This window comes from Leguminivora glycinivorella, chromosome 19, assembly GCF_023078275.1.
Source record: "Leguminivora glycinivorella isolate SPB_JAAS2020 chromosome 19, LegGlyc_1.1, whole genome shotgun sequence".
NCBI classification, from domain to species: Eukaryota; Metazoa; Arthropoda; class Insecta; order Lepidoptera; family Tortricidae; genus Leguminivora; species Leguminivora glycinivorella.
Genome location: NC_062989.1, coordinates 5,090,872 through 5,117,574, shown reverse-complemented (window position 1 = coordinate 5,117,574; position 26,703 = coordinate 5,090,872). Strand labels below are relative to the sequence as shown.

The 26,703-nt window shown below is 40.8% G+C and overlaps 1 protein-coding gene across 1 annotated transcript; it reads left to right on the top strand.

Moving 5' to 3' along the window:
- Positions 1-26,703, top strand: LOC125236735 (peregrin). The gene is made up of 23 exons (XM_048143655.1): positions 1-22; positions 210-568; positions 1,189-1,428; positions 2,787-2,930; positions 3,658-3,751; positions 5,189-5,290; positions 5,608-5,746; positions 8,663-8,858; positions 10,347-10,566; positions 10,975-11,071; positions 11,498-11,675; positions 12,528-12,691; positions 14,228-14,430; positions 15,041-15,141; positions 16,412-16,553; positions 17,737-17,904; positions 18,321-18,410; positions 19,332-19,455; positions 20,431-20,541; positions 21,547-21,636; positions 22,088-22,217; positions 24,808-24,908; positions 26,132-26,703. The coding sequence occupies exons 1-23, from the start codon at positions 1-3 to the stop codon at positions 26,460-26,462; spliced, it is 3,546 nt and encodes a 1,181-aa protein (XP_047999612.1). The 3' UTR covers positions 26,463-26,703.

The following is a 26,703-nucleotide window of genomic DNA, read 5'->3' as shown; positions in this document are numbered from 1 at the left end:
ATGTCGGCAGTAAAAAAGGCGGGTAATTCAAATATTTTCTATTTAACATAGGGATGTTATGGCTCGTAGATGACGGCTTCACGCCATACAATCTGTGGACCCCCCCCCACCCCTCCCCATCGCAGAAACACTAAAAAAAGGTTGGCGGAGAATTGGTGAGCATTTCGGAGATTTTTGTGACCGACATCGGATAAAATCGTAGTTCACAGCTGGCAACACTGTGTGTGGGCTACAGTATCATCTAGTGAACTACGATCATGATAATCCAACGCCTGCCACCCCGGCTTCTGTTAGCCACCGTAAGAAGGGCAGATCGACGAGGGCTCCAGTGCCAACCGGTGACATAGCCCTGCAAAGTCCTCCTAAAGAAGCCCTAACTTTTGCGGAAGCGCAGAAAGTGGTCCAGTTTGAGATAGATGGCAAAATCAGCAGGATTCCTATAGATCAGCCTCTGCCGATTATGTCGCTTGAGGATTGGGAAAAGAACAACGCAGAGCTTGAAAAACCAGTGCCGTTTGTTGAACCTCCGCCTGAACCGCACGTTAAGTTGCCTGAGGCCAGCTTTAAGGTATTTTTGCTGTACATACCAATTTATGTGTTAGTAAATAAATAGATATTACTCATTTGACGACAGGTCTGGCTCAGTCGGTAGTGACCCTGCCTGCTAAGCCGCGGTCCTGGGTTCGAATCCCGGTAAGGGCATTTATTTGTGTGATGAACACAGATATTTGTTCCTGAGTCATGGATGTTTTCTATGTATATAACTATGTATTTGATGACAACAACGTACACGGAAAAGTGTGCAATATCTTTTTGTAGCAGATAGCACCTTGTATGTTGTGGGTAAGGTGCAATTTTCTGAAAAAAATAATTGCAGATTATACCCTATATGTAGTTGTCGTTGATTTATCTAATTAAGTATGTATGTCGTCGCTTAGCACCCATAGTACAAGCTTTGCTTAGTTTGGGGCTATGTTGATATTGTGTAAGGTGTCCCCAATATTTATTTATTTTATTTATTTATTTCAAGTTCATAATAACAATAACAAAAATAGTCTAACGTGTCACAATATTTAGCAAAGGCAGCATAAAATTACAAACAAGGCCTTGATATCAGATTAAATTCGATTTTCATTTCAGATTGTGTAGAAGTGACTTTTTATTAAATTACAATATTTATTATTTCAGCTTATCGAAGATTACAATGAAAGAGTCTGTGATGCTCCTCCCCGCCCAAATGCCTACATCCGCTTCATAGAGAAATCCGCCGAGGAACTAGACGGTGAGGTGGAGTACGATGTGGACGAGGAAGATACGGCTTGGCTGGACATCATCAACAAGACGAGGGTCAAGCAAGGTCTGCCGCCTGTTTCGGTGGATACTTTGGAGCTGTTGATGGATAGATTGGAGAAAGAATCCTATTTTCAGGTATGAATATCAGCATGAAATTGTGTCATTTTCTGTGCATTTTTGAAAATCTTCGATTTTCATCTTGGCCATGCCCTCAGGATACGGCGCAGCAAGTCCCATGGACACAATAAGGAAGCATTGAAAGGCACATTAACTCATGTCCTGGGGCCCATTTCTCGAAGCTACAAGTTACAATTTAGTAACAAGTGGTTGTCAATGTCTAATATGACAAGTTGGAAAGAGACTTCCGATTGTAACTTGTACCTTTCAGTTTTGAGAAATGAGACCCTGGCCTACTTGCACAAGTTATGTTCCAGTTTTGAACTCTTATAGAAATAAAAGTACAGCAGGACCACTTAAATCTGAACCCTGAAAATGTTACCCCGGGATTAGTGGATTATACATATAGGTAATTTTGTATGAAAGTAAACAAATAACATTATGAAATTTAAATGCATATTCATCTGTAAAAAAATATCTATTTATGAAATTTTCTTAAAAATTTGGGTAGTATTTTGTGGCAAATAAAAAGGCTGGTTTAAGTTTGCGATTTTTTTCAATAGTATTAAATCACGATACAGATTTAGTGCGAAAAGATTTGCCTTCGAATTGTTACGGAAACGTACGAACGTGTCATGCTATTTCAGTCAGTGTCAGTACAAGATGTACTGACATTGACTGAACTAGCATGACAAATACGAATGTTTCCGAAGGAAACCCTTTTCGCACTACATCTGTAGTTAAAGGCACAGAATATATAATAGTACAAGTACAGAAGGCCCACTGCTTTGATGTTCACGACATGCCGCCTTTTTAAATGCCTACAAAATTATTACAAAGAAACGAGCTGCACGTGCGCGGCGTTCGACGATAGGGTTGCCTATGGATTAAAACGAATGAATACTCAGATAAAATGTTATACTATTATATTCAGATCTTGGGTACTTTCTAGGTATATATATATAGTATTTATATATTTTTGTTTAAGTTCCAACATTACAAGCCTTATTGAACCTTTCCGGGGGACTTAATCAATAGTAGATCTGTGTAAAAATGTCCTATGGTATTTATTTTATTCATGATATTCATTTAAGTAAACATTATTAGCCATTCCACACGCGGACAACGCATATGAACCTTAAAAAAAATTCGCGACGTAAAGTAACAATAGAAAGTGCGAACGTGCGTTTCGTGAGAACGCGCGCCACCCCTGATTAGGCCGCGAACTCGCGGCCGCCAGCATGTACTTGTAGCGCGGCGATAGAATCGCGGAGTGAGCCGCCCCTGTTAAAGGTTAAGAACATGTTTTGCCTCCTCAAATCACTTTGTACACAAATGTCAGCCCTATCTATAACATTTTGACCTCTCTACTTCAGGCGTCCCAAACCGGCCAACAAACAGCAGCGCAGGTGGATGAAGACGCAGTCTGCTGCATCTGCATGGACGGTGAATGCCAGAACACCAATGTGATCCTGTTCTGTGACATGTGCAACTTGGCCGTGCACCAGGACTGTTATGGAGTAAGCATTTAAGTTGTACTTTTGTCTCATGCAATTCTCTTGGAATAATCTCAATAGGCTTGTGTCGTTCACGAACTATGAACTGTTAGGAATAAAATCCCATCAATGACCGAAATGAACTGAATCTTTCCAGGCTCTGAGAATCGGTCTTTGCTCATTTAGTTCAGTATAGGATCGGCGAGCGCGAGCGGTTTGGATCGAGAACGAATGTGTGACTGCGTCGACCGAGAGCGAGAGCTATTTAGCAGAGCAACAAAAAAAGTCAAGTTTTCATATTAAACTTCGGTTACTTACAACCTTTGGGCCCGGAATGTTACTATATGTGGACTATTCGTATCATTTTGACACTATTCGGTCCCATTCGTTCTGATCTTTCCGACCGCAGTGGTCGCTGGTCTGGCTGAACTAAATGAGCAAAAGACCTAAAAGAGCGAACTAGTTCGTGGGAGCGATTGAACGAGATCGGAGCGCTCCGATCAACGAACGAAACGGCACAAGCCTAAATCTCAATAGCCGGGTCCACACGGAGCGAGGCACGTCGCGAGACAATTTCCTAGCGCGGCAAACATTGTATGAAGACTTGCAATGAAACGTCAGACAGCATTGACAGCAGTAACTGCTTTTACTTAAAAACTAGCCATGTCATCTTGGGATTAGTTGTAAAGCAGTTACTAACTTTCTTTCTCTAAACTTTCTGTCTTAACATTTTTTGTTTGTTAATTACAAGGTACCCTACATACCCGAGGGCCAGTGGCTGTGCCGCCGATGTCTGCAGTCCCCATCACGCCTCGTCAATTGCGTACTCTGCCCTAACACTGGAGGTAAGTTAATACAATAACAGTTTTTACATAGGCTGTCTTCCAAGTTTCTTCGAGTTTATTAATTATGATTTTATAGTACTTTGGCTGACAGGTCCATAATAATATAATGGTTCTTGAAGTTAAAGGGGAATAATGTACGAAACGAGACAAAGTCGACTTTATTTCATAACTTATATAAAAACCTTAAAGACTGCATATGTGCATTCCCATCGTAGAAGGATCCAAGTGCTATTAGATGCCTTCAATTCCAACAGGTCCTAAGCATCAACCTGCCTGCCTGCCAAAGCATTACCCTAGACAAATAACCAGGGTCCGAGGATATATATCAAGAAGATATACAGCTAGGTTCGACGATATATATCAATGGATATAAATATCCGATGTATATCTTTTTTTTATAAATATTTCAATACAAAAATGGTTTTAAAAAAATGTAACATTGTTAAAAAACTACTTTTTTGTGTTTGTTACTGTTTTTCTACAAAATTTATGTTTCTTAGTACATTTTTCCTTATCTAAAGTAGTATTCATAAATAACGCAACAAAAAAATTAAATGTCTTCCATACAAAATGGATATACACGGTGTTTCCGGTATCACTCAAAACCTCAGACACCCCAACTGATTTTTATTTTTTTTAACTCATCTAGAGTATTCATCTTTTAATCTGATCGTTACTTTTTTTTTAATTGAATTTTTAATTTTCTGTACAGCTCTACTTGACTTTTAGCTCTACACTCAATAAAATAATTGCTAACTACCATCATAAACCATAAGACTATTTATTTGTGTACGTTACTGCAACAACATAAGGTTTACCAATAGACAGCTAAGATGTCACTGTAAAACACTTTAAAGCTTTGTCACAGTAAACTTCAAATTGGACAGGTAATCGCAGTAAGCAAATAAACTCAATATTCAAAATGACAAGGTTGTAATTAGGTAAGAGTTCAATTTGTTATGACTTATGATAAACATTAAGATTAAACTGACAAACAACGTCAAACTAGTAGCGGAAAAAATAATCGTCCAAGTAACCGGCCAGTATTAATACCCCTAAATACTGAAAAAAGGTAAACAACCTCTAACAATGCGATATACACAATGTTGTATTACGAGTACAATAGAATGGGCACGTAAAAAATAACTAATAATACTAATTTAAATAAAAATATTACCCCCATCAAGATATAGCTCAATCGATTCTACTCTCGATTCTGAACAAACTGTTTTCAGGTTTTTAGTGTTAAGTGAAACACGGTGTATATCAAAGTTGATATATATCATAAATATCCGATATTTGTATATTTATTATAAATATCGGATATTTTCGAACCCTGCAAATAACGCAGAAATCCGCATACATATTTATTTACTAAACATAGTTTGCCCATGCCTTGATGTTTTTATAATGAATGCATATCTTTCCATGTCATAGGAGCTTTTAAACAGACAGACCAAGGCACCTGGGCCCACGTGGTTTGCGCCCTCTGGATACCTGAAGTTCGTTTTGCGAACACCGTGTTCCTGGAACCCATAGGTGAGTTATTTAGGACTATTACCAGTTCTATGTAAATTGCAGGCACTAGTGACAAACACTATATCTACAACTAATTTACTTGCGTTTGGACTTTTATGATAACCTGAGATTTACAAAACTATCAGCAGACAACCCGCAAACTGTTTATGCAAGCCATATCAAACCGGATGCTTCGAAATTTACTTACCAAAGTGTCTCGGCAAGCAAACATGCAGATGTTTGATTTGAACTTGCGTTAGCTACTTAGTTTAGTTACTTTACACAATAAAATCCTCAATCAATTAAAATGTCTTATTTGTATTTCTGTATTCATGTAGATTCGATCGAGATGATCCCAGCAGCCCGCTGGAAGCTGCAATGTATGGTGTGCAAGCAGCGAGCCTCCGGCGCTTGCATCCAGTGCCACAAGAGCAACTGCTACTCTGCGTTCCACGTGACGTGTGCTCAACAGGCTGGGTAAGATTTATTTTCAATTTTATAAAAAAAAATGTGTTTTTTTTTTCAGATATCGTATCTTCTACTATATGTTATCGCGGAAATTAGTTACGGCTCATGAAACTTTGGCATCCACATTGACAACTAATTCCAGCATTTATCAGAAACACTCATTTTACAAAAGCGATAGCCAGATGACCTTCCACTTCCGGTGGCTTCTAGGCCCTGTTAGGTTTTCCTGTACCGAAAACCGACTAACAAATATCGTACATAACTTGTAACGTTTTCATGTAACAATGCAAACGAAGCATTTAATACACTACATGATTATTTGCAACTTTTCTTTAAATTATGTTTTCCTGTCACAAGAGTAAGAATACAAGCAAATAGAAAGGCAAGTTGGATTACAAGAGGTATAAAAATATCTTCTCGAGCTAAAAGACAAATTTTCTTTCAATATACTCGTGAAAGAGATATAAACACTAAAATGTATCTAAAGCAGAAACATAAAACGTATTCAAATTTATTAAAAAAATGTTTAAAAGAAGCTCAAAAAATCACTAATATTAAAGCAATAAACAATGCAGATAACGTAGTCACAGCTACATGGAATATTATAAACGAAAACACTGGCAAATCATTTCCAAAACAAACGATTGATCGAATCAACATAAATGGAAATGTTATTACAAAGGGTGAGGATATCGCCAATACTTTTAATAACTTCTTTACACAATCTAGGGATCCTACTAACGACAACTCTACTCGTGACACGGAGTTAATGAAAACATTAGGTAGTTCTAACTGTTCCTCGATATACTTAAACCCGACTGACTATGTTGAAATAATTAAAATCATAAAATCCCTTAGAAACACTAAATCGGCCGGATATGATGACCTTTCCATGCTATTAATCAAAAATAATATTAATACACTTGCAGGACCTTTGAGTCATGTTGTAAATTTATCAATGATTGAGGGCGTTTTCCCAGATCGGCTAAAGCATAGTGTTATTAAACCTTTACTTAAAAAAGGGGATAAGGAAATTTGTGATAATTATAGACCTATTGCCATTATACCAATACTGTCTAAAGTATACGAAAAGGTTCTATACAGACGATTGCTTCACTTCCTTGACAGACATGAAATTTTGAATAATAATCAATTTGGATTTAGACGACAAAAATCTACTACTTTGGCTATATATGAGTTAATTAAGGATCTTACTATATCTAGAGATAATAGGACACCAATAACAACGATCTTCATGGATATGTCCAAGGCTTTCGATTGCGTCTCGCATAGTATACTATTAAATAAACTCTACCACTACGGCATACGAGGGAACTGCAATGACTGGCTACGGACGTACTTGACAGATAGGACACAAAGAACTGAAATTACGTCATACTGTCCGAAGACCAAATCCCTATCTAAAACATTGTCCAGCCAGTCAAATGTTAACATGGGAGTACCGCAGGGGAGCATACTTGGGCCGTTATTATTCCTAGTTTACATTAATGACCTCCCCAATGTCACACATAACAAGGTCCTTCTCTTTGCTGACGACTGCTCCGTCATTATTCCTGGTAACGACCCCGTAACTTACCAATTAGAGGCAAATGTAGTGTTTAATAATATTAACACCTGGTTGTTGAGAAACAAACTGAAAGCCAACATAAGTAAAACCAAATACATGGAATTCTACGCTCCCCAGAGTAACGCTAAAAACCTAATAATCAAACATAATCAGGAAGCCATTGAAAGCGTCGAAACTATAAAATTTCTCGGGGTAATGCTGGATTGCCATTGTGACTGGCGAGCGCATATTGAATATCTGGTCGATAAGCTGAACAGATTTGTGTTTGCTCTGCGTAGAATATCACAGGTGGTGTCCCAAGAATCTGCCCTCCTGGCGTTCCATGGTCACATTATGTCCAACCTTCGTTACGGGCTGATTTTGTGGGGTAACTCAACATATGCCCAAGAAGCGTTCCTCCTACAAAAAAAATGCGTTAGAGCAATCTGCGGTGCCAAAACAATGGATTCATGTAGACCGTTGTTCAAAAAATTAAAAATTCTTCCGTTACCAACATTATACATTTATGAAACATGTCTTTTTGTGAAAACTCATATCAGTCAATATAAAATCATGAAATCTAACCCTAGGTCAACATCTAAATTCCATGGACTCAATATCAGTTATCCAGTCCACAACTCAGTTCATTTTGAAAAATCGATTCTTTTCATGTCTGTCAAAATCTTTAACCACTTGCCAAATGATTTGAAATCCATAGATTGTCAAGGTTTCAAAACCAAATTATTTAAGTGGTGTTTACAAAAAATGTTCTACTCAGTTGGTGAACACTTTGTATCCACTAATATGTAATATTTTTTTTATTATTATTATTGTATCCTATTGTAATTACTTTTTTTGACATTATGAAAATTCTATATGAGCCACTTTTCTGTATGCATGACATTTACCTATCATTATTATGTTCTTTACAATTTTTATTTTCTTATTATGTATTTCAAATCTGACATTGCGATATCTACTTTCATTTTTAATTGGTTTAATGACATGCATATCGAGAGTCAAGAGTATTGTACGCCAAATTCTGGCAGATTGTGATGTTACAAAATACTAACCCTATCATCATTTATAACCACTCACATTCGAACAATAAATTGAATTGAATTGAATTGAATTGAATTGCAAATATTGGTACGAGCCGCGATTTCAAATTGAACGGAATTAAACGGCATTGATTTTTTGTACAATTGAACGGATTTCAATCGAATTTGAAAGTCACACGTTCTTACCGCTAGGCACCAACGATTTTTTTCTGATTGATGATAATATCGTGCCTTAAAATCACTTTCATTCTCAGCTCAATCTTGTTCTACATTTAAAAATTGAAATACTCTTCCCAGGTTATACATGAAAATGGAGGCGGCCGGCGCCGGGCGAGACCCCAGCCAGCCGGTGCAAGTCGCCAAGATGGCGTACTGCGACGCGCACACGCCGGCGCACGTGCTGCAGGAGCGCAGGGCCGCCGACGCCGAGGGGGACGCCAAGCCGTCCGACCTGTCCGCCATACGGCAGAAGGGGCGCGAGAAGATCAAACAGGTGTGTCACTCTGTAGAATACAAGATGGCGGACCGTAAAAGAACACGTGCTGCAGGAGCGCAGGGCTGCCGACGCCAAGGGGGACGCCAAGCCATCGGACCTGTCCGCCATACGGCAGAAGGGGCGCGAGAAGATCAAACAGGTGTGTCACTCGGTAGAATACAAGATGGCGGACCGTAAAAGAACACGTGCTGCAGGAGCGCAGGGCTGCCGACGCCAAGGGGGACGCCAAGCCATCGGACCTGTCCGTCATACGGCAGAAGGGGCGCGAGAAGATCAAACAGGTGTGTCACTCGGTAGAATACAAGATGGCGGACCGTAAAAGAACACGTGCTGCAGGAGCGCAGGGCTGCCGACGCCAAGGGGGGCGCCAAGCCATCGGACCTGTCCGTCATACGGCAGAAGGGGCGCGAGAAGATCAAACAGGTGTGTCACTCGGTAGAATACAAGATGGCGGACCGTAAAAGAACACGTGCTGCAGGAGCGCAGGGCTGCCGACGCCAAGGGGGACGCCTAGCCATCGGACCTGTCCGTCATACGGCAGAAGGGGCGCGAGAAGATCAAACAGGTGTGTCACTCGGTAGAATACAAGATGGCGGACCGTAAAAGAACACGTGCTGCAGGAGCGCAGGGCCGCCGACGCCGAGGGGGACGCCAAGCCATCGGACCTGTCCGTCATACGGCAGAAGGGGCGCGAGAAGATCAAACAGGTGTGTCACTCGGTAGAATACAAGATGGCGTACTGCGACGCGCACACGCCGGCGCACGTGCTGCAGGAGCGCAGGGCCGCCGACGCCGAGGGGGACGCCAAGCCGTCCGACCTGTCCGCCATACGGCAGAAGGGGCGCGAGAAGATCAAACAGGTGTGTCACTCGGTAGAATACAAGATGGCGGACCGTAAAAGAACACGTGCTGCAGGAGCGCAGGGCTGCCGACGCCGAGGGGGACGCCAAGCCATCGGACCTGTCCGCCATACGGCAGAAGGGGCGCGAGAAGATCAAACAGGTGTGTTACTCTGTAAAATACAAGATGGCGGACTGTAAGAGAATGAAGGGATAGAGCTCAATATGGCAGAATGTTTTGACAGATGAAAAACGCGCAAAGGCAGAAAGTTAGTCTTGGTTAAATATGTCAAATCTGTCAGCTACATCAGGCAGAACGTAACATAACAAATGAGAGGCTACACTAATTAATGCCTTGATTTGTGTTATCCATACTAATATTATAAATGGAAAAGTGTTTGAGTTTGTTTTTTTGTCCGTCTTTCACGGCAAAACGGAGCGACGAATTGTCGTGAATTTTTTAAGTGAAGATAATTGAAGGGATGGAGAGTGACATAGGCTACTTTTTGTCTCTTTCTAACGCGTGCGAAGCCGCGGGCAAAAGCTAATGCTCAATAGTATTGCGGTTAGGTAAAACCGTCAGCATGATTGATTAAGTTTACATATGATTATAGGACGAAACTAAACCACTATCTCAACCCCACAGGCTCGTCGAGTCCTCGCAATGAAGCGCACCTGGGCACCAGTGGTCCTCGTGCCCACTCTACCCGCCTCGCGGGTCGCGGAAGTAGCCGCGCTCGCGCACGGGCCGCCCGCGTCGCGGGCCCAGCTCATGAAGCGCCTCCTCGCCTACTGGACGCTGAAACGGCGGAGCAGGAATGGAGTCCCGCTGCTGAGGAGGCTGCAGAGTGCAGCCTCACACCACGGTCAGTACAATCAAAGACATACAGAACTCCGTATAGACAAATAAAGAAAAAAACGTACCTTGACGTTCCGTATAGTCCGATTATAATAACTCCAATACCCAAAGGTTATCTGGAAGAGATCGCTCTTAAGCGATAAGACCTCTTTTTACCTCTGTTTAATTGTTTTTGTTTGTTGTGCATTACTTGTAAACTATTTGAAGTGTGCAATAGAGTATTGTATTGTACCTTGGAACCATCAAGACAAATTTACGGTCGCCTAGATGGCGCGCTTTAGTTGAATATCGGCTATATTTGATAATTTCAACACATATCAAGTAAAGGATATAGGTCAAATTGCCAGTACTGATAATCCAACGTTTCTTTAATCCTATGGCGAGTCCAGACAGAGTGTTAATTTTCTATTTCCAGGTACCAGAGGAATCCAAGATGGTACGGTCAACGTGCGAGAACTCTGCAACCAACTGAAGTATTGGCAAAGGATACGCCAAGATCTGGAGAGAGCTAGGTATGCCCTAAGCTTATCTAACACTGTAGTTCCAAAGTTCTATGTGATGTGCAGACAGGGTCGCCATGTGACGCTTATTGTGTCTTAAATACGCATGTGTGTGGGTAAGGTATATGTGCTGCAATACATATGAACCTTCACATACGACATGCCATTCAATAAAAAAAGTTATATAATAAGTATAGTTCCAAATAATACTTTTGGAAATACATTTCCTTTCATGATCCTATTTTTTAGTTTTCAAATTTTTTTTTCGTCAGAGTATCATAAAGCTTGGTTAGAGAGTTCCCTATTCTGAAAAATCTTACACTGTTATGTAAAGGTCTGTTATTTGTGTGTAACGTTATTTTATTTTACCGGTACCGTATGACTTTTTTTTACAAATTATACAAAATCACACCTTTAATCAAACTATGTTCCCCACAGACTTCTATGCGAACTGGTCCGCAAACGCGAACGCCTAAAGGCCGAGCACACTCGTGCCTGGGAACGCCTCATCCTGCACTCGTTGCGGCCCGAGCGCGCCGTCCTGCAGAAACTGCTGCGTCTCCTGCGGCAGCGCGACCACAGCGACGTGTTCACGGAGCCCGTTGACCTGCTGGAGGTGACTGCACTGGTGTACACACCCGGCTGCACTCCTGCAGGCCCGAGCGAGACAGCAGATTTTTTTTTTTACTATAAATGGGCTTACTCTTGGCCACAGACTAGCCAAAGGCAAAGTCGTGGCCTACGATGGAGTGAGCTCGCCCAGAAGATGCCTGTTCACTCTTGATTTGCAGATGGATACAATGGCGCTACCCGGCGTGACAGAATGTCGGTTGCTTGCTTATTGGAAGTAGAGCTCCAGTAAATATTATAGCTTAGCAAATAACCTAACCTCAAAATTAGAATTTTGAAAAAAAAAACCCCGACGTTGTGGACCGATTTTCAGGAAACATGGTTAAGAACACTCCCGACTAATTCAGCTTACAAAGAAATAAAAAACTAAATCTAAATCGGTTCATCCGTTCGGGGGCTACGATGCCACAGACAGGGATACACACAAACAGACAGATAGACACGTACCCCGTCGTTTTTGCGTCGGGGTTTAAAAAAAGAGTAGAGATTAAAAAGTGCGAACTCTGTACTACCACGGTATAATAAAGAGTACTATCGTACAGTATGGCCACTCCCGCTCCTCGCTGAAAGTGCCGCCCACCCCCTCTCGGTTACCTCACAGTTACCGCCTGTCAAAAACGCGAACAGTCGACCTGTCATATTTCACTCATACAAGTATAATACGCGTTCACCTACACGAGCTTAGACTGTGTGCTAGGAACGCGCCCCTTTCATATATTTGATCGCCAGTGTCCGAGGTGTGGTACTACAGTCCCTTTTCGAAAACGGATCGACACATTTATTTCTACTATTTTTAAGCCTTAGTGTATAATATGTTAATTTAACTTTTATTTTTCAGGTGCCTGACTACAGTACAGTAGTCAAGCACCCAATGGATCTCAGCACTATGGGGAAGAAGCTCGACCGAGGCGCTTACAAAACCATAGACGATGTGGAAGCGGACTTCTCACTCATGATCGACAACTGTCTCGCTTACAACAACAAGGACACAGTTTTCTATAAGTAAGTATTGTAGAATCATTGACTTATATTATAACCAAGATATCATAGATACCTTAGATCAACCAAACGTATCTACTTAGCGTGTCAAATGAACTCGGTAAAATCCACTGAGTTGTTCGTCTTTATTCGCGGCTTGCAGCTTTCGGGCGTCAATTTTTGTTAAGTTGGTCACAAAATAAGCACACTCAATGGCCTGAGACATATTTAAAATCGCAGGCAAGTAACAGCTTCAGTACAAAAGCTGACACACTCGGCCCCTATACAAATAGATGAACTTGTTTCTTTTATGTAAATCTAGTTCTGTGCTTATAAAAGGGCAAAATTTCTATTTGAGGAACGAGGAACTACTTTTGCGGCTACATTTTTTGCCGTCATTTGCTACTGACAAATTGAAAAAAATGGTATTTTTTATTATTATAAATGGGCTTACTCTTGGCCACAGACTAGCCAAAGGCATTACGTGGCCTACGATGGAGTGAGCTCGCCCAGAAGATGCCTGTTCACTCTTGATTTGAAGGTTGCTAGGTATTAAATGAGCAGTTCCCGGTAACTTTGTACATAGCCACGTCAGCAAATTTTAATTGATCCTATTTTGTTACCAACATTTAGTAATATAAGTCGACTTTCCTGAGATATATACAGGATTATTGTTATAATTAAGAAAATATAGATACTAGAGAACTGTAATGACGAAAAAAACTTAATAAAATCTCAATTCATCAACAAAATCTTGGTAACAAAATAGGAATTAATAAAAATAAAACCGCCTTCAAAAATAAGCGCGTTACAAAACACGGAGAACCACCTGACCTGTTCGTCGCCTTGCTATTGCCTGTTTGCCCCACCCAACCATACACAGGCTGGTATCGACTCCAAAAATAATTGATTTGTTTATAATTTGGATGTTCAGGTTATTGCAATACGATAAGAAATCTGAATTCAAAGGTTTATTATTTTTTGCTTTTTAGTTTCTCCGTGTTTTGTAACGCGCTTATTTTTGAAGGCGGTTTTATTTTTTGTTAAAAAGTTAATTTATTTGTTGATTTTTAGCGGTTCCTAGTGATATTATATGTATCAGTACTATCAGTCCGAATATATGTACAGTAGTGAAAGAATTATCCTTTAACTCCTAACCATTGAGGAGTTGACCTTCCATCATCAGCTCAGCCACATAAAATTACTACCGTCAGGCGTAAATACTGGTGTACCTTTGAAAAATACACCAAAAACATTACATGTGCCTATAACATTTGAAGAGTTCCCTCGATTTCTCTAAGATCCCATCATCAGACCCTGACTTAGTGCCAATGGGACCATCTCGGGTTTATACCCGTTCGATCAAAAAAAAAAATTTGAAAATCGGTCCACGATTCTCGGAGATATCGAGTAACATACATAAAAAAAAAAAAAAAACATTCAGTCGAATTGAGAACCTCCTCCTTTTTTGAAGTCGGTTAAAAACAAAATGAACTTTTTCCTTAATTTTTGTACAAACTTTTCGAGAACTGCTGAAATATTGCTTCACTTTTTCACCAGGGCCGCGATAAAAATGCGCTCGCAATGCCTCCCGATCTTCCGTCAAGCGCGGCGCGACGTCCGCGCGGCCGCCATGTCTCAACTAGCCGGCGACGGACCCGACTCCAGTCCCGAGCGAGAGGCGCCGCGCGAGCGGGACAGGGCGAGGTCCGTCAGGAGCCGCGCGAGCAGCAGGGCCAGCAGCAGCGACACCAACACTGCCGGTGAGAAACTACGTGGGGGACTGTCGAAACAAGGCTGAAAAGGGCTTGAATATAGGCAAGCTTCTTCTGAAAAAAAAAAAATTTAACACCTTTAGGTCCGCCCCACATCTAGCGTCTCGCGAGCGTAGCATCGGGCCAACTGTATGGTCGCGTTAACGCGGCGTCTTTTTTCATACAGCTGACCCGACGCTTGCGAGACACTAGATGTGGGGGGGAGACATAATGGCGTAGTTTGGAAAACATCTCTCGGCTAACACTATTTAGGCTGATTTTAGTGTCACGCGGACCGTCCGCGCGGAGTGATTCTCGCGACCAATTTGTATGAAGTCGGTATTGTCGTCCGCGCCACTCTAAAACGCTACCTGAAGTTAACACATATTAATTAGTCCAGTTCGGATCGCTTCGCGCGGTCGGTCCGCGTAAGGCCGTTTTCACATTATCCGATCCGATATCGGATGTCGGAAGGATTTCAATGTAATGTATGGGATATCGGTCCGACATCCGATGTCGGATCGGATAATGTGAAAACGCACTAACACTAAAACCGCCTTTAGGGGAAGAAGAGTATTAGATTTGGAACTATTAACTATGTGTAAATATTTTGTTTCAGACACGCGGAGTGAACGCGCCGTGTCGCGAGCTCGCAGCCGCACTAGCAGAGCTTCGCCCCGCAGAAGTCCTCGCCGGGATTCTGATGATGACAACAATACTGTAAGTTTATGACCATTTCAAATCTGTGTATTAAGGTTTGCCAACGAGCAATGGAGCGCAGTATTTTAGGTGTTACTAGAATGGATCGCTTCCGAAACACTACACCGCGTTCCAAAACACGAATAGCTAATGTAGGGGAGGAGACCGCCAGACTAAAGTGGGACCGGGCAGGCCACGTTTGCCGCATGTACCCGGATAGGTGGGCCAGCATAGCCACCAAGTGGATGCCTCGAATTAAACGCGGACGTGGCAGGCCCAGACGGAGATGAGATGACGACCTTGACATCTTCATGATTAATTGGCCAGAAATAGCACACCAACGGGAGCTGTGGAAATCACAGGGAGAGGTCTTTGCTCAGCAGTGGGACACATAAACGGGCTGTTTAAAAAACCGGCCAAGAGCGTGTCGAGCCACGCTGTGTAGGGTTCCGTAGTTTTCCGTATATTTCTCAAAAACTACTGAACCTATCAAGTTCAGAACAATTTTCCTAGAAAGTCTTTATAAAGTTCTACTTTTGTGATTTTTTTCATATTTTTTAAACTTATGGTTCAAAAGTTAGAGGGGGGGGACGCACTTTTTTTTCCTTTAGGAGCGATTATTTCCGAAAATATTAATATTATCAAAAAACGATCTTAGTAAACCCTTATTCATTTTTAAATACCTATCCAACAATATATCACACGTTGGGGTTGGAATGAAAAAAAATATCAGCCTTCACTTTACATGTAGGGGGGGTACCCTAATAAAACATTTTTTTCCATTTTTTATTTTTGCACTTTGTTGGCGTGATTGATATACATATTGGTACCAAATTTCAGCTTTCTAGTGCTAACGGTTACTGAGATTATCCGCGGACGGACGGACGGACGGACAGACAGACATGGCGAAACTATAAGGGTTCCTAGTTGACTACGGAACCCTAAAAAAGGGCAGGGCGAACATCTTCACTTGAGTACAATAGTTACGTACAAAACTAATGTGGTCGTTATACTCGTATGACTTATTTCGATCGTTTCCAAGGAAGGACGGGTTCCAAGATTATTAAATTAGTAAAATGATGCTCAATAGTTTTAATGTCTCAAACCTATAGGTGAGATGTCGTATCGTCGTGTCATCATCTAGCACGAGTCGTGTTTCGCGCAAGATATATTTGAACGCGCGCGAACGTAACTCACGATATCTTCCATTTAGGTTTCGGATACACTTTTGACGTAAAGTAAAGAAACATACTACCTGATTCCAGTTAGTACATTCCTTTTATTGTTTTAGCGCGAGAGCTCCCCGGCGGTGTCGAAGTCCAAAGTGAACGCCAACTGGTGGCGCGGCCGCGGGCGGGGGCGCGGGCGCGGGCGGCGCGGGCGCAGGGGCAGGGGCCGCGGCCGCAGCCAAGCGCGAGAACGCCCGCACCGAGGTGACACGCACACATGTACAGCTGACACGCCCTACTGCACACACTCGTATACCTCTGCCACGCTGCCGCGATGTTGTCCTCTCCGGCCCCATACTGCCCTACTCGCGCGATCAATCGCACGAGGTTCTTGCCGGCCCGCCGACTCGCGCAAAAAAACCGACAAATTAGGGAGCGGCGGGCGTGACGAGTAGCGCAGCCACACTATACGTCTGCCTACGTCCCTCGTTACTTCCAACGCCGCTCGTCGATTGTGTGTATGAGGTATTAGAGATAGGTGGCATCGAAATTGGAAGTAAACGCGAATATACACAAACTCACGCACACATATTGCTACTACTGCTGTGATGTTGCCTTCTCTGGCGGCACCCTACTCGCGGAATACGTTGCCGGTTCATGAACGCACCGAAAGCGACAAAATAGGAGCTGTAAGCGACCATGGTGAAAAATATATCAGACGGCATAACGGACGGCACATCGAGACATCCCTTAAAGGTTTCTGTACCTACTTCCTATACTATTCATTAAATGTGTAGCCGAAGCCTTGAAAATGAAACTCACGTTCCACACAGCGCTCAATAGACTACTTTCCTACTAGTCAAATGACACTAGTCTTTGACGACCGGTCTGGCTCAGTCGGTAGTGACCCTGCCTGCTAAGCCGCGGTCCTGGGTTCGAATCCCGGTAAGGGCATTTATTTGTGTGATGAGCACAGATATTTGTTCCTGAGTCATGGATGTTTTCTATGTATATAAGTATGTATTTATCTATTTAAGTATGTATATCGTCGCTTAGCACCCATAGTACAAGCTTTGCTTAGTTTGGGGCTAAGTTGATCTGTGTAAGGTGTCCCCAATATTTTTTTTTTTTTTAAATCAGCTTCTTTTTAAAAACTGTCAAAACGATTTATCAATATGGAATTACTATGAAATACTGAGGTGTGACGTCACGGTCAATTCATTTACTTTATTTATATCTTTCTCTTTGACTTGTTAAATAGAGATTGTGTTTAACATAACTACCTACTGTCCATATGTATATTTCTTCAAATTTTGTCGTGCTTTATTTCGTGCACTGCATAAAATATTTTAAATATAGGAAACTAGCCTATTGTATGATTTTCACGCACCTTTTGTTAAACAATCTCTCTCTCGTCTCCATTACACTAAACTTTCAATAACTTTAGGCAACCCAGCGGTGACAGATACGCCGACCTCAGGCTCCGAGACTCCAGCACCGTCCAAATCCGTCGAGCGTACACAGAAGCTGTCCACTCCGGAGAAATCGCCGCACAAGTCGCCCAATAAATCTCCTGTAAAGTCTGCCAAATCGCCGCTCAAGTCTCCCAGTTCAGGTCGGTACCATTGCTAATACCATAAAGTTTGATCGAGACTTATCAAACGTGTCCGTAGCAATTTGGACGAAAAAAATTATGTTCTTCTCTACGGCCTCAACAGTCGCAATCCTTAACCGATTTTGTATGATTTTCAATAAATTATGCCAAGTTTATAGTTTTGTTAAATTGTGTAGCAATATATTTATTTAGTATGTTATGTTAACGAGGTCTACCTACTGCAGAGCCACTAAATACCTATTAGTAGAAAAAACATTGAAAATAAGAAAAGTCCTTAATTTCTAGTAATGAAGAGGCATAAGCTGTAAAACTTTCAGGCGTTGTATTTTTGTCACTTCCATGTATTGATATGATTGATTATTTGATTGTGATCATTTTGTGATCTGATTTACTCAAAATCGTTTATTTTCGCTTAGGTTTAGGCCTGCTCGGTGGTTTGAGGAAGCCAACTCTACTGCTACCTCCAACGTCCGTCGCTACGCCGCCTAAAAGCTTCGGATCCGATGGTATGGTTTTTTTATTGCTTATTAATCCTACTTTTATGTTTTATCACATTCATAAAAACTAACATTTTAGATGTAAAATAGTGTACCTGATTTGTTTGTTTCAATTGACTTGCCCTTGCCCTCATGAGGTAAAGTACAGCGGGGCAAATCTCGACTGGGGGGCAAATGTAACTGGTCCATGTTTTACAATGTTCGCATTATTAAATAGAGTGTCCACCGGTTATATATGGTAGGCGTGTTCAGTGGATACATGTAGTGGTTCCTAGTGATATAACTCAACAACATAGTGTAATAATGAAAAAAATGGATCAGTTACAATTACCCCCCAGTCGAGATTTGGCCCGCTGTACCCTATATATTACTTACTTTTGCCCGCGGCTTCGCTCGCGTTAGAAAGAGACAAAAAGTAGCCTATGTCACTCTCCATCCCTTCAACTATCTCCACCTAAAAAATCACGTCCATTCGTCGCTCCGTTTTGCTGTCAAAGGCGGACAAACAAACAGACACACACTTTCCCATTTATAATATTACTATGGATGTTATAGGTCGTTTCACAAAGCTGGAATGAATGAAAATATCTATGTTTGTATCACATTAACCTATAGAATGGTAGCTCTTGACTGGTCTTGACAGTCTTGTCGGTTTACCGATGCAGGTGGTTGTTTAAACAAAAGAAAATTATTTAACTTTAGAGTATGAATATTGGAAAATGTTTTGAACAGCCGTCATTTTATAATTCAGCAATGGTAAAATTGTAGCCAATGAAGCTGTTGAAAATGTTTTTATTATTATAAATGGGCTTACTCTTGGCCACAGACTAGCCAAAGGCAAAGGATAATAATTATAAGACTTTTCAAACTCATTATTAACTGTTTTAGTTTTTTTATGTTTTATTTGTTAAACTGCAAATATTTTGACAGCATCACTCCCCACTTTATCAGCCAGCCTCGGCAGGCCGCTGGAACCCTCGCCCAAGAAGAAAGGCCGCGGACGGCCCAGAAAGTGCGATAAGGACAAACAGGCTTCTTCACCAGACTTATTTCGGTTAGTATAGTAATCCATAAATGACTTACGAGCCTACAAGTTTCAGTACATATTCCATGACATATTTCAATTCAATGGAGTTTCTAACGGGTTTCCAACGCGCACGTGACATTCCTTGAGTTGCACGCGTCCATAGGTTACGGTGACCGTTTTCCATCAGGCGGACCGTATGCTTGTTTGCCACCGACGTAGTATAAAAAAAAACTAAGGATTATAATTTCAAAAACGTAACATCTCTTTTTCTGGGTCTCCGGTAACAGCACGTTTCAAAATATGAACGTTTCCTTTCGCTACAGTCAGTAAAAATAGAGACTTGTATTTGCAATGACAATCTAATCCGTAAGGAATGAAACTGTCAATATCTTTTTACAAAAAGCAGTTCAGTATGACATGAACTACCAGCTGGGGCAAACGGAATAGGGTAAGAATAGTTCTGTGCTTTATTCAAAAGAGGTAGAAGTCACACACGTCCTTTTGCCTACGGCCATAAAGTTGATGTTTAACTTGAAAACCTAAAATCAGAAACCGGTCGTAATTAGCCTTTTTTTTTTTCAAAGTTGCCAATCCCACTTTTTTTTGGATTTGGAAATTTTTATGGGGTTTCCACTGAGAATCGTGAGCTCTTTCAATTCCAATAGGAGAAAAAAAGTGTCCCAAGATGTTTTTCTCATTCCGTTACCATTTTTTCATACATTTTGTATGGCGGTAACGGAATGGAAGGTTCCAAAAAATGTATGGAGATTTTGGGACATTTTTTTTTTCCTATCAGGATCGAAAAAACCATGTTACAAAAAAAGTAGGGCGGACAACTTTAAAAAAAATGGCCCAGTTATAAACTGTATGGCGAGGTCCCGCTCAGCGGGTTCTCCGGCATCTGAGCAAAGTTCACGAGTGCCAGGCGGGTTCGTGTAAAAGTATGATTTGTGATTTCTTTTAATGCCTTATTTTGTCGTCTGACCATAAACTTGTCTACAGGACGGGCCTCGGCGAAGGCAAGCCGCTGGCCACGCCTGTGCCCGCCTCGTTCCTGCAGTACCGCGGGACTACTGGCGAGGCCGGCTCGGACAGCGACCTCGCGCTCTCCAGGTAAATCTTCGCGTCTACTAGCATTTTCAGAATTTGGGACCCCCCCATTAGCGTAAGTTGTTAACAAACATTAATTCACTGTCAGTTTTGCTGAAGCTAAATTAAGCATGAAATTTCTATAAAAATATTGTTTTTGTGTTAATTACATAAACTTTAAGCGATTATCTACATTCAGAATGTGAAAAAAGTAATTTTTTAGACAAATGCTTAATTATCGTCACAAATCTGACAGCGAATTAATTTTTGTTAACAACTTACGCTAATTGGGGGGTCCCAAATTCTGATAATGCCCCTATTTTTTTTTCGTCGCTTTTTTGTTCCTGTTTGAACCATGTACAGTCAACCAATTGGAACCCTAGGCCACTCTACAACTATGTCAAAATGACAAGCAGTAAGAGATTTCTTACACTCTGATTTAGAACGTCACTATGACATAGTTCTACAGTGGCCTAGGGTTCCAATTGGTTGACTGTACTTTATTACAATCAAGCTCAAATGCCGAAAGTCCACCATCAGACGATTTGTGTATTCGTTTGCCTCATATGTCATTAAAAAAATCTATAATTTGAGGACATTACTTCCAAAAGAATTTATTTTTATAACGATTCCATAGAGAAATGAGTCCTTTTGAAAAGACAATCCTTATGAGTTTAGCTCTCTGATACATTAGTGTTTCTGTTACACATAAGTCGTAACAGAATTCCAATAAGGCCTGGTTACCCTTTGGGTTGAAGGTAAGATGACAGTCGCTTTCATAACACTAGTGTCTACGCCAAATCTGGAGATTAGTTGTCATAGCCGACCCCATGAGCCGCGGCGAATGCCGGGATAACTCAAAGGGGATAATTAATGCTGATTTTATTTCATTTATTTATTTTATTACAAGGCGATAAAACAGAAACATACAAGTGAAGAATTTAACATGAAAAAATATACGTACCTAGTACAAAATAGATTAAGATGTTTCCTTAAACATATCCCACTGTGAACATATGTCGTTTACAGATCCTCGTCGAACAGTTCCGTGTGGTCGTCGTGTTCATCGTGCACACATTACGCTTCCGACCGCTCGCGCTCCGCCAGTTCCAGCGATGGGTGAGTCTACACTTCTATGAAGTCTTTCGTTGGACATGGTCCACTTCCAGGTTCAGACTTCGGCCTAGGCTGACAAGACTGAAACTAGCTATCGTTTGTAACCTCCCTTAAATACTAGTGACTAAATGGCGTAGCTCTTAATCCGGACCAGTTTACGTTACAATACGAAAAAAATATATTTAAAAAATGTCATAATACATAGAAAACCTGTTTAACATCTGTAGATAGTACCCACTCAATTGCTCTAAAATTTTCAATGGACTTTATTATCAAGTAAAATAAAGGTGACAGCAAGTAAGCATCCGAGACGAACTCTCGAGTGCAAATTTGTGAACATCCTAGCAAAATTATGGAGTGTGGATGAATTGACGGACTTAATGTAAGTAGGTAGATGGATCTTCAAGAAATATAAAATGTATTTGAGTGGATAAATAAGTCTGTCTGTTAATAGGTCGAGTTACAACGACACGATGGATTCCACGCTCGAAGGCAGCGGCGCCGACCGCCGGGACCGGCGCAGGCGCACTTCGCAGTCCGACCAAAGCCGCTCTGAAGTGGACTCGCCCACTACACCTGTTAAGGTAACTCAGCCACATATCAGCCTACCAGCCAGCCAGCCCAACATTTTCTTACATGCAGCAGTGCATTTGACCCTGTAGAGTAGAGCAAGGGGAAGCCCGTCATTCAAGAGCACTTGGCCCTGTAGGGTCGGACACCCGACATCCAAGCGCGCTTCTTACATGTAGCAGTGCACTTGATCCTGTAGGATCGGGCGCGTTTTGTACGGTCTTACATGCAGCAGTACACTTGACCCTGTGCAAGTGTGCAGGCTCAGGCACAGCCCTACCCGAAGCATGGTCTTCGGCCATTACCTTTAAAAACCTTTCCTATTGTCCCGTGAGCATTGACTTCCGCCCTACGTGGATCTCAGCCTTCGGCATACTCAATAGCGATGGTTCACACCCCGTTTCACGTCAACCATTGCGGCTGTGTCCCTGACGCAGCGTACTTCAAGTTTCCCACAATTTGTTATCCAAGTGTCTTGGCAGTGTTTATAACCCGCCTGGAAGTACTTACTTCCAAAATGAGATTAATAGTATTTTATACAATCGTGATATAATACAAAGCTTTTCAGTTGAGTACCATGTTTAGGCCACGAAGCTTGCTGAGTGGCCTAATAGTACGTTACGAGTGTTAAAAGCTTAATTATATCACTATTGTATAGGTACATTAGGTACAATACTTTTTCTGAGTCATCTTCATCATCAATGGACGAAAAATATCATCATTCAAGTTAAAATGAATGTTAATGGCGTTGTTCACCGTTGTATCAACATCGAATTGAAGGCATGTTTACAAAAACAACATAACTAACATTTTTTGCGGATTTGAGTTTTTGGTATCATAGCATTCGTCTAAGCAGGATCTATACGTAGAGCAAAAGATAGTGTCCAAAAATGACCCCAATTGTCCACACTCAGTCCCCAAAAATATACCCATTTTGCAAAAACTACATATCTACATTGTTTTTTACAAAAAGAACATAACTGTATATCGTTCACGTAAAAAACTTAATTTTCAATAAAATATATACAAACTCTTTTTAGTTTACGTAACGTTTTAGGTTATGTAACTGGCAAATAAGTGTACGATTGTAAAAAAAACGGCCAAGAGCGTGTCGGGCCACGCTCAGTGTAGGGTTCCGTAGTTTTCCGTATTTTTCTCAAAAACTACTGAACCTATCAAGTTCAAAACAATTTTCCTAGAAAGTCTTTATAAAGTTCTACTTTAGTGATTTTTTTCATATTTTTTAAACATATGGTTCAAAAGTTAGAGGGGGGACGCACTTTTTTTCCTTTAGGAGCGATTATTTCCGAAAGTATTAATATTATCAAAAAACAATCTTAGTAAACCCTTTATCATTTTTAAATACCTATCCAACAATATATCACACGTTGGGGTTGAAATGAAAAAAAAAATCAGCCCCCACTTTACATGTAGGGGGGGTACCCTAATAAAACATTTTTTTCCATTTTTTATTTTTGCACTTTGTTGGCATGATTGATATACATATTGGTACCAAATTTCAGCTTTCTAGTGCTAACGGTTACTGAGATTATCCGCGGACGGACGGACGGATGGACGGACGGACAGACAGACAGACATGGTGAAACTATAAGGGTTTCTAGTTGACTACGGAACCCTAAAAATGGAAACAAAACTATCGCGTTTGATGTACGTAACCTATCCAGAAGTTTCTTTCACATCTTAAAAATGAGTGGAAATAACATTTCATCCCCAGAATCGTTGAAAAGTCTTACCCTAAAGAATATTGCTAAAATTTTAAATGATGTCGTGCTTATGAGTCTTCACTTCCCCTTAATCCTCACAAAGTAGGCGACTTGAGAAAATTGATGCAGGTTTTGGTCAAACAATCGAGCCATCAATTCTACCAATCAATTTTGTATAATACGTGTCAAGAATCGTCGTCTCTGGAGGTAGATAACGATGACAACAGCAGCGGATGTGAAGATTAAAGTAGATCCACTAGTTTAGTAAGATAAATGATAGAATACAAAACATAATTTCTATAGAAACTTGTTTTATTTTCTAACAAAAAGAACATAACTAACAAAATTTTACAAAAACAGCATAACTGACGAACTTATTTTTAATATTTTTTCCAAAAATAATTGTCTTTGAGATGTGTAATCGTGTGTTTCGGAACTAATGGCCACTTACTTAAATAACGTATACAACGTTTATGTCCAATAGCTAATATATAAGAAGACATTTAGTTTTTTTCGTTTCCTGTAAATTCATGTCTAGTGTAGTTATGTTGTTTTTGTAAACATGCCTTCAATTACTTCGCAACCAATTGTTCGTAATAACCGTCTCTGATTAGTCGATAACACGACAGATAAAAAAACTTGTTTCAGATGCAGAACAATTTGCCAGGTATCGCAAATTAGTAAAGAACTTGTATGAAGTTCTATTTTTGAAATTATTACAGTTAACTAAAAAGTGAACTGTAATGAAATATTATAGTTGACTAAGTGTCAAAGACTATCTAACACTGAAAAGACAGCACTTATAGTTTAGTTGTGTCTGTGGTGAATTGACAGATTAAAGTCGACGAGTAGAAACATTAAAATACGGATGTTTTATCAGGGCCGCGGCACGCGCTCGTCCACGTCGAAGACGCCGGTGAAGAGCTCGCTGCAGCCCGACGCACTGCTCGAGCCGCTGCAACTCGTCTGGGCCAAGTGCAGGTCAGTCTTAGGCTAGGTGCGCACTATATAGTACGTTGCTCCTGGAAAGTTATGTATGAAAATCTTGGAATATTAAACAAATTTCGACGATTTCGTAGGCATTTTGGGCGAAAACTTAACATTCATTAAAGAAAATTGCAGCAAAGGACCAACTTTCGTGATGGATCACGCGAAAACTTTAAGTGCTAGAACCAAAGTGTCAAGGAGTGATTTGTAGTAAATTTATTAAGGATTACTTCGTTTCTACGCGTTTTTTCTGTATCTTCAACAGTTTTGTCAGAAATAGAGAAAAACCGCATTTTCGGCACTTTAAGGGAGGGTGGAGGGGTGACGCAGAGGGGGGAGAAGTGGGGAGGGTTGATGAAAAATAACTTCAGTCTATAACGTACATATTCCAATTAAAAAAAATCTTCCATTAATTATGCCGTAATTTTAGCTAATTTCCCCGTACTACGCCGCTAGCCGCGACCGCTGGCAGGAATGTATGAAACTGGAACCGTACTGTACGCACTATGCTGCCTGCCGCAATCGCAACTAGCCGCTTAGTGCGTACAAGTCTTTAAATTTTAAGTTTAGGTGGCGCGCGATTTCGATTACATTTAAAGAATCTTTTGAGGGAACCATTTGATTCTATGGTTGCTTCTGTCAAAAAATAAAAAATAATTACTAGCAGTTTACAAAATCTTTCCTGACGAGTAGACTGCCGGGTGTCGACTAGCGGTCAATTTAGTCAGTGAACTTAAAAAAAAATTATACTAACCAACTATTTGTTTTTGTAACTAACCTTACAACAATTTATTAAAGTTACAACTAAACATAATAAATGAAATTAAAACTATGGATTGAGTTATTCTCAATCCATAGTTATTTCCTAACGTATTTAATAAAATTTCATACGCTTCATTTTCGTTTTCTTCATATATTACACGTTTATTATAATTTCAGTTGTGTTAAAATTTCATCAACTCATTCGTAAGTAATTTCACTCATTCACACCATATTAATTGAGGGCAATAAAAATAAAATAACATTCTAAGTTTTTCTTTCTATTACTCTCTAATTCATCTTATTATTTGTTTATTTGATCTCTAGCCGCATAGGTATTAAAACATTCAAAGTTTCATAATAAAATCAGAGTTATTTTTATGGTAATTCTCAGCGGCTAGAGATTAAACACATTTTAATTGACGATTGAAAGTTACCCCCTATTCTCTCATCCACAGAGGCTACCCCTGGTACCCAGCGCTAATCATCGACCCCAAAATCCCAAAAGGCTTCATCTACAACGGCGTCCCACTCCCCGTACCACCACAGGACGTTCTCAACCTCAAGAAGAACCATTCTCACGAGCCCGTTCTTTATTTAGTACTATTCTTCGATGTTAAACGCACGTGGCAATGGCTACCACCAAATAAATTAGAACTACTAGGGGTTGAAAAGGGTATAGACCAAGTTAAATTGGTTGAGAGTCGTAAGCCAGCGGATAGAAAAGCGGTGAAGAAGGCGTATGGTGACGCGATGCAGTTCAGGAAGCAGGTGGATGGCGACAAATGACAAAGGTTTAGGTACAGGTCGAGGAGGCCCAATAGGAATAGGACTTTCAGCTTCGGGAACTTCTCTATGATGCATATTAGGACGCCGGAGGATACGAGCGATTCCAGTGATTAAGGTTGATTACGTATTTTGTAGTATACACGGTGCTCGTGAGCATTGCGAGAGATTTTAACAACATATTCCTAATCGCATTTTAAGACTAAAATGTCAAATATACTTTTGTAGATTTCTCCTAGTTTCA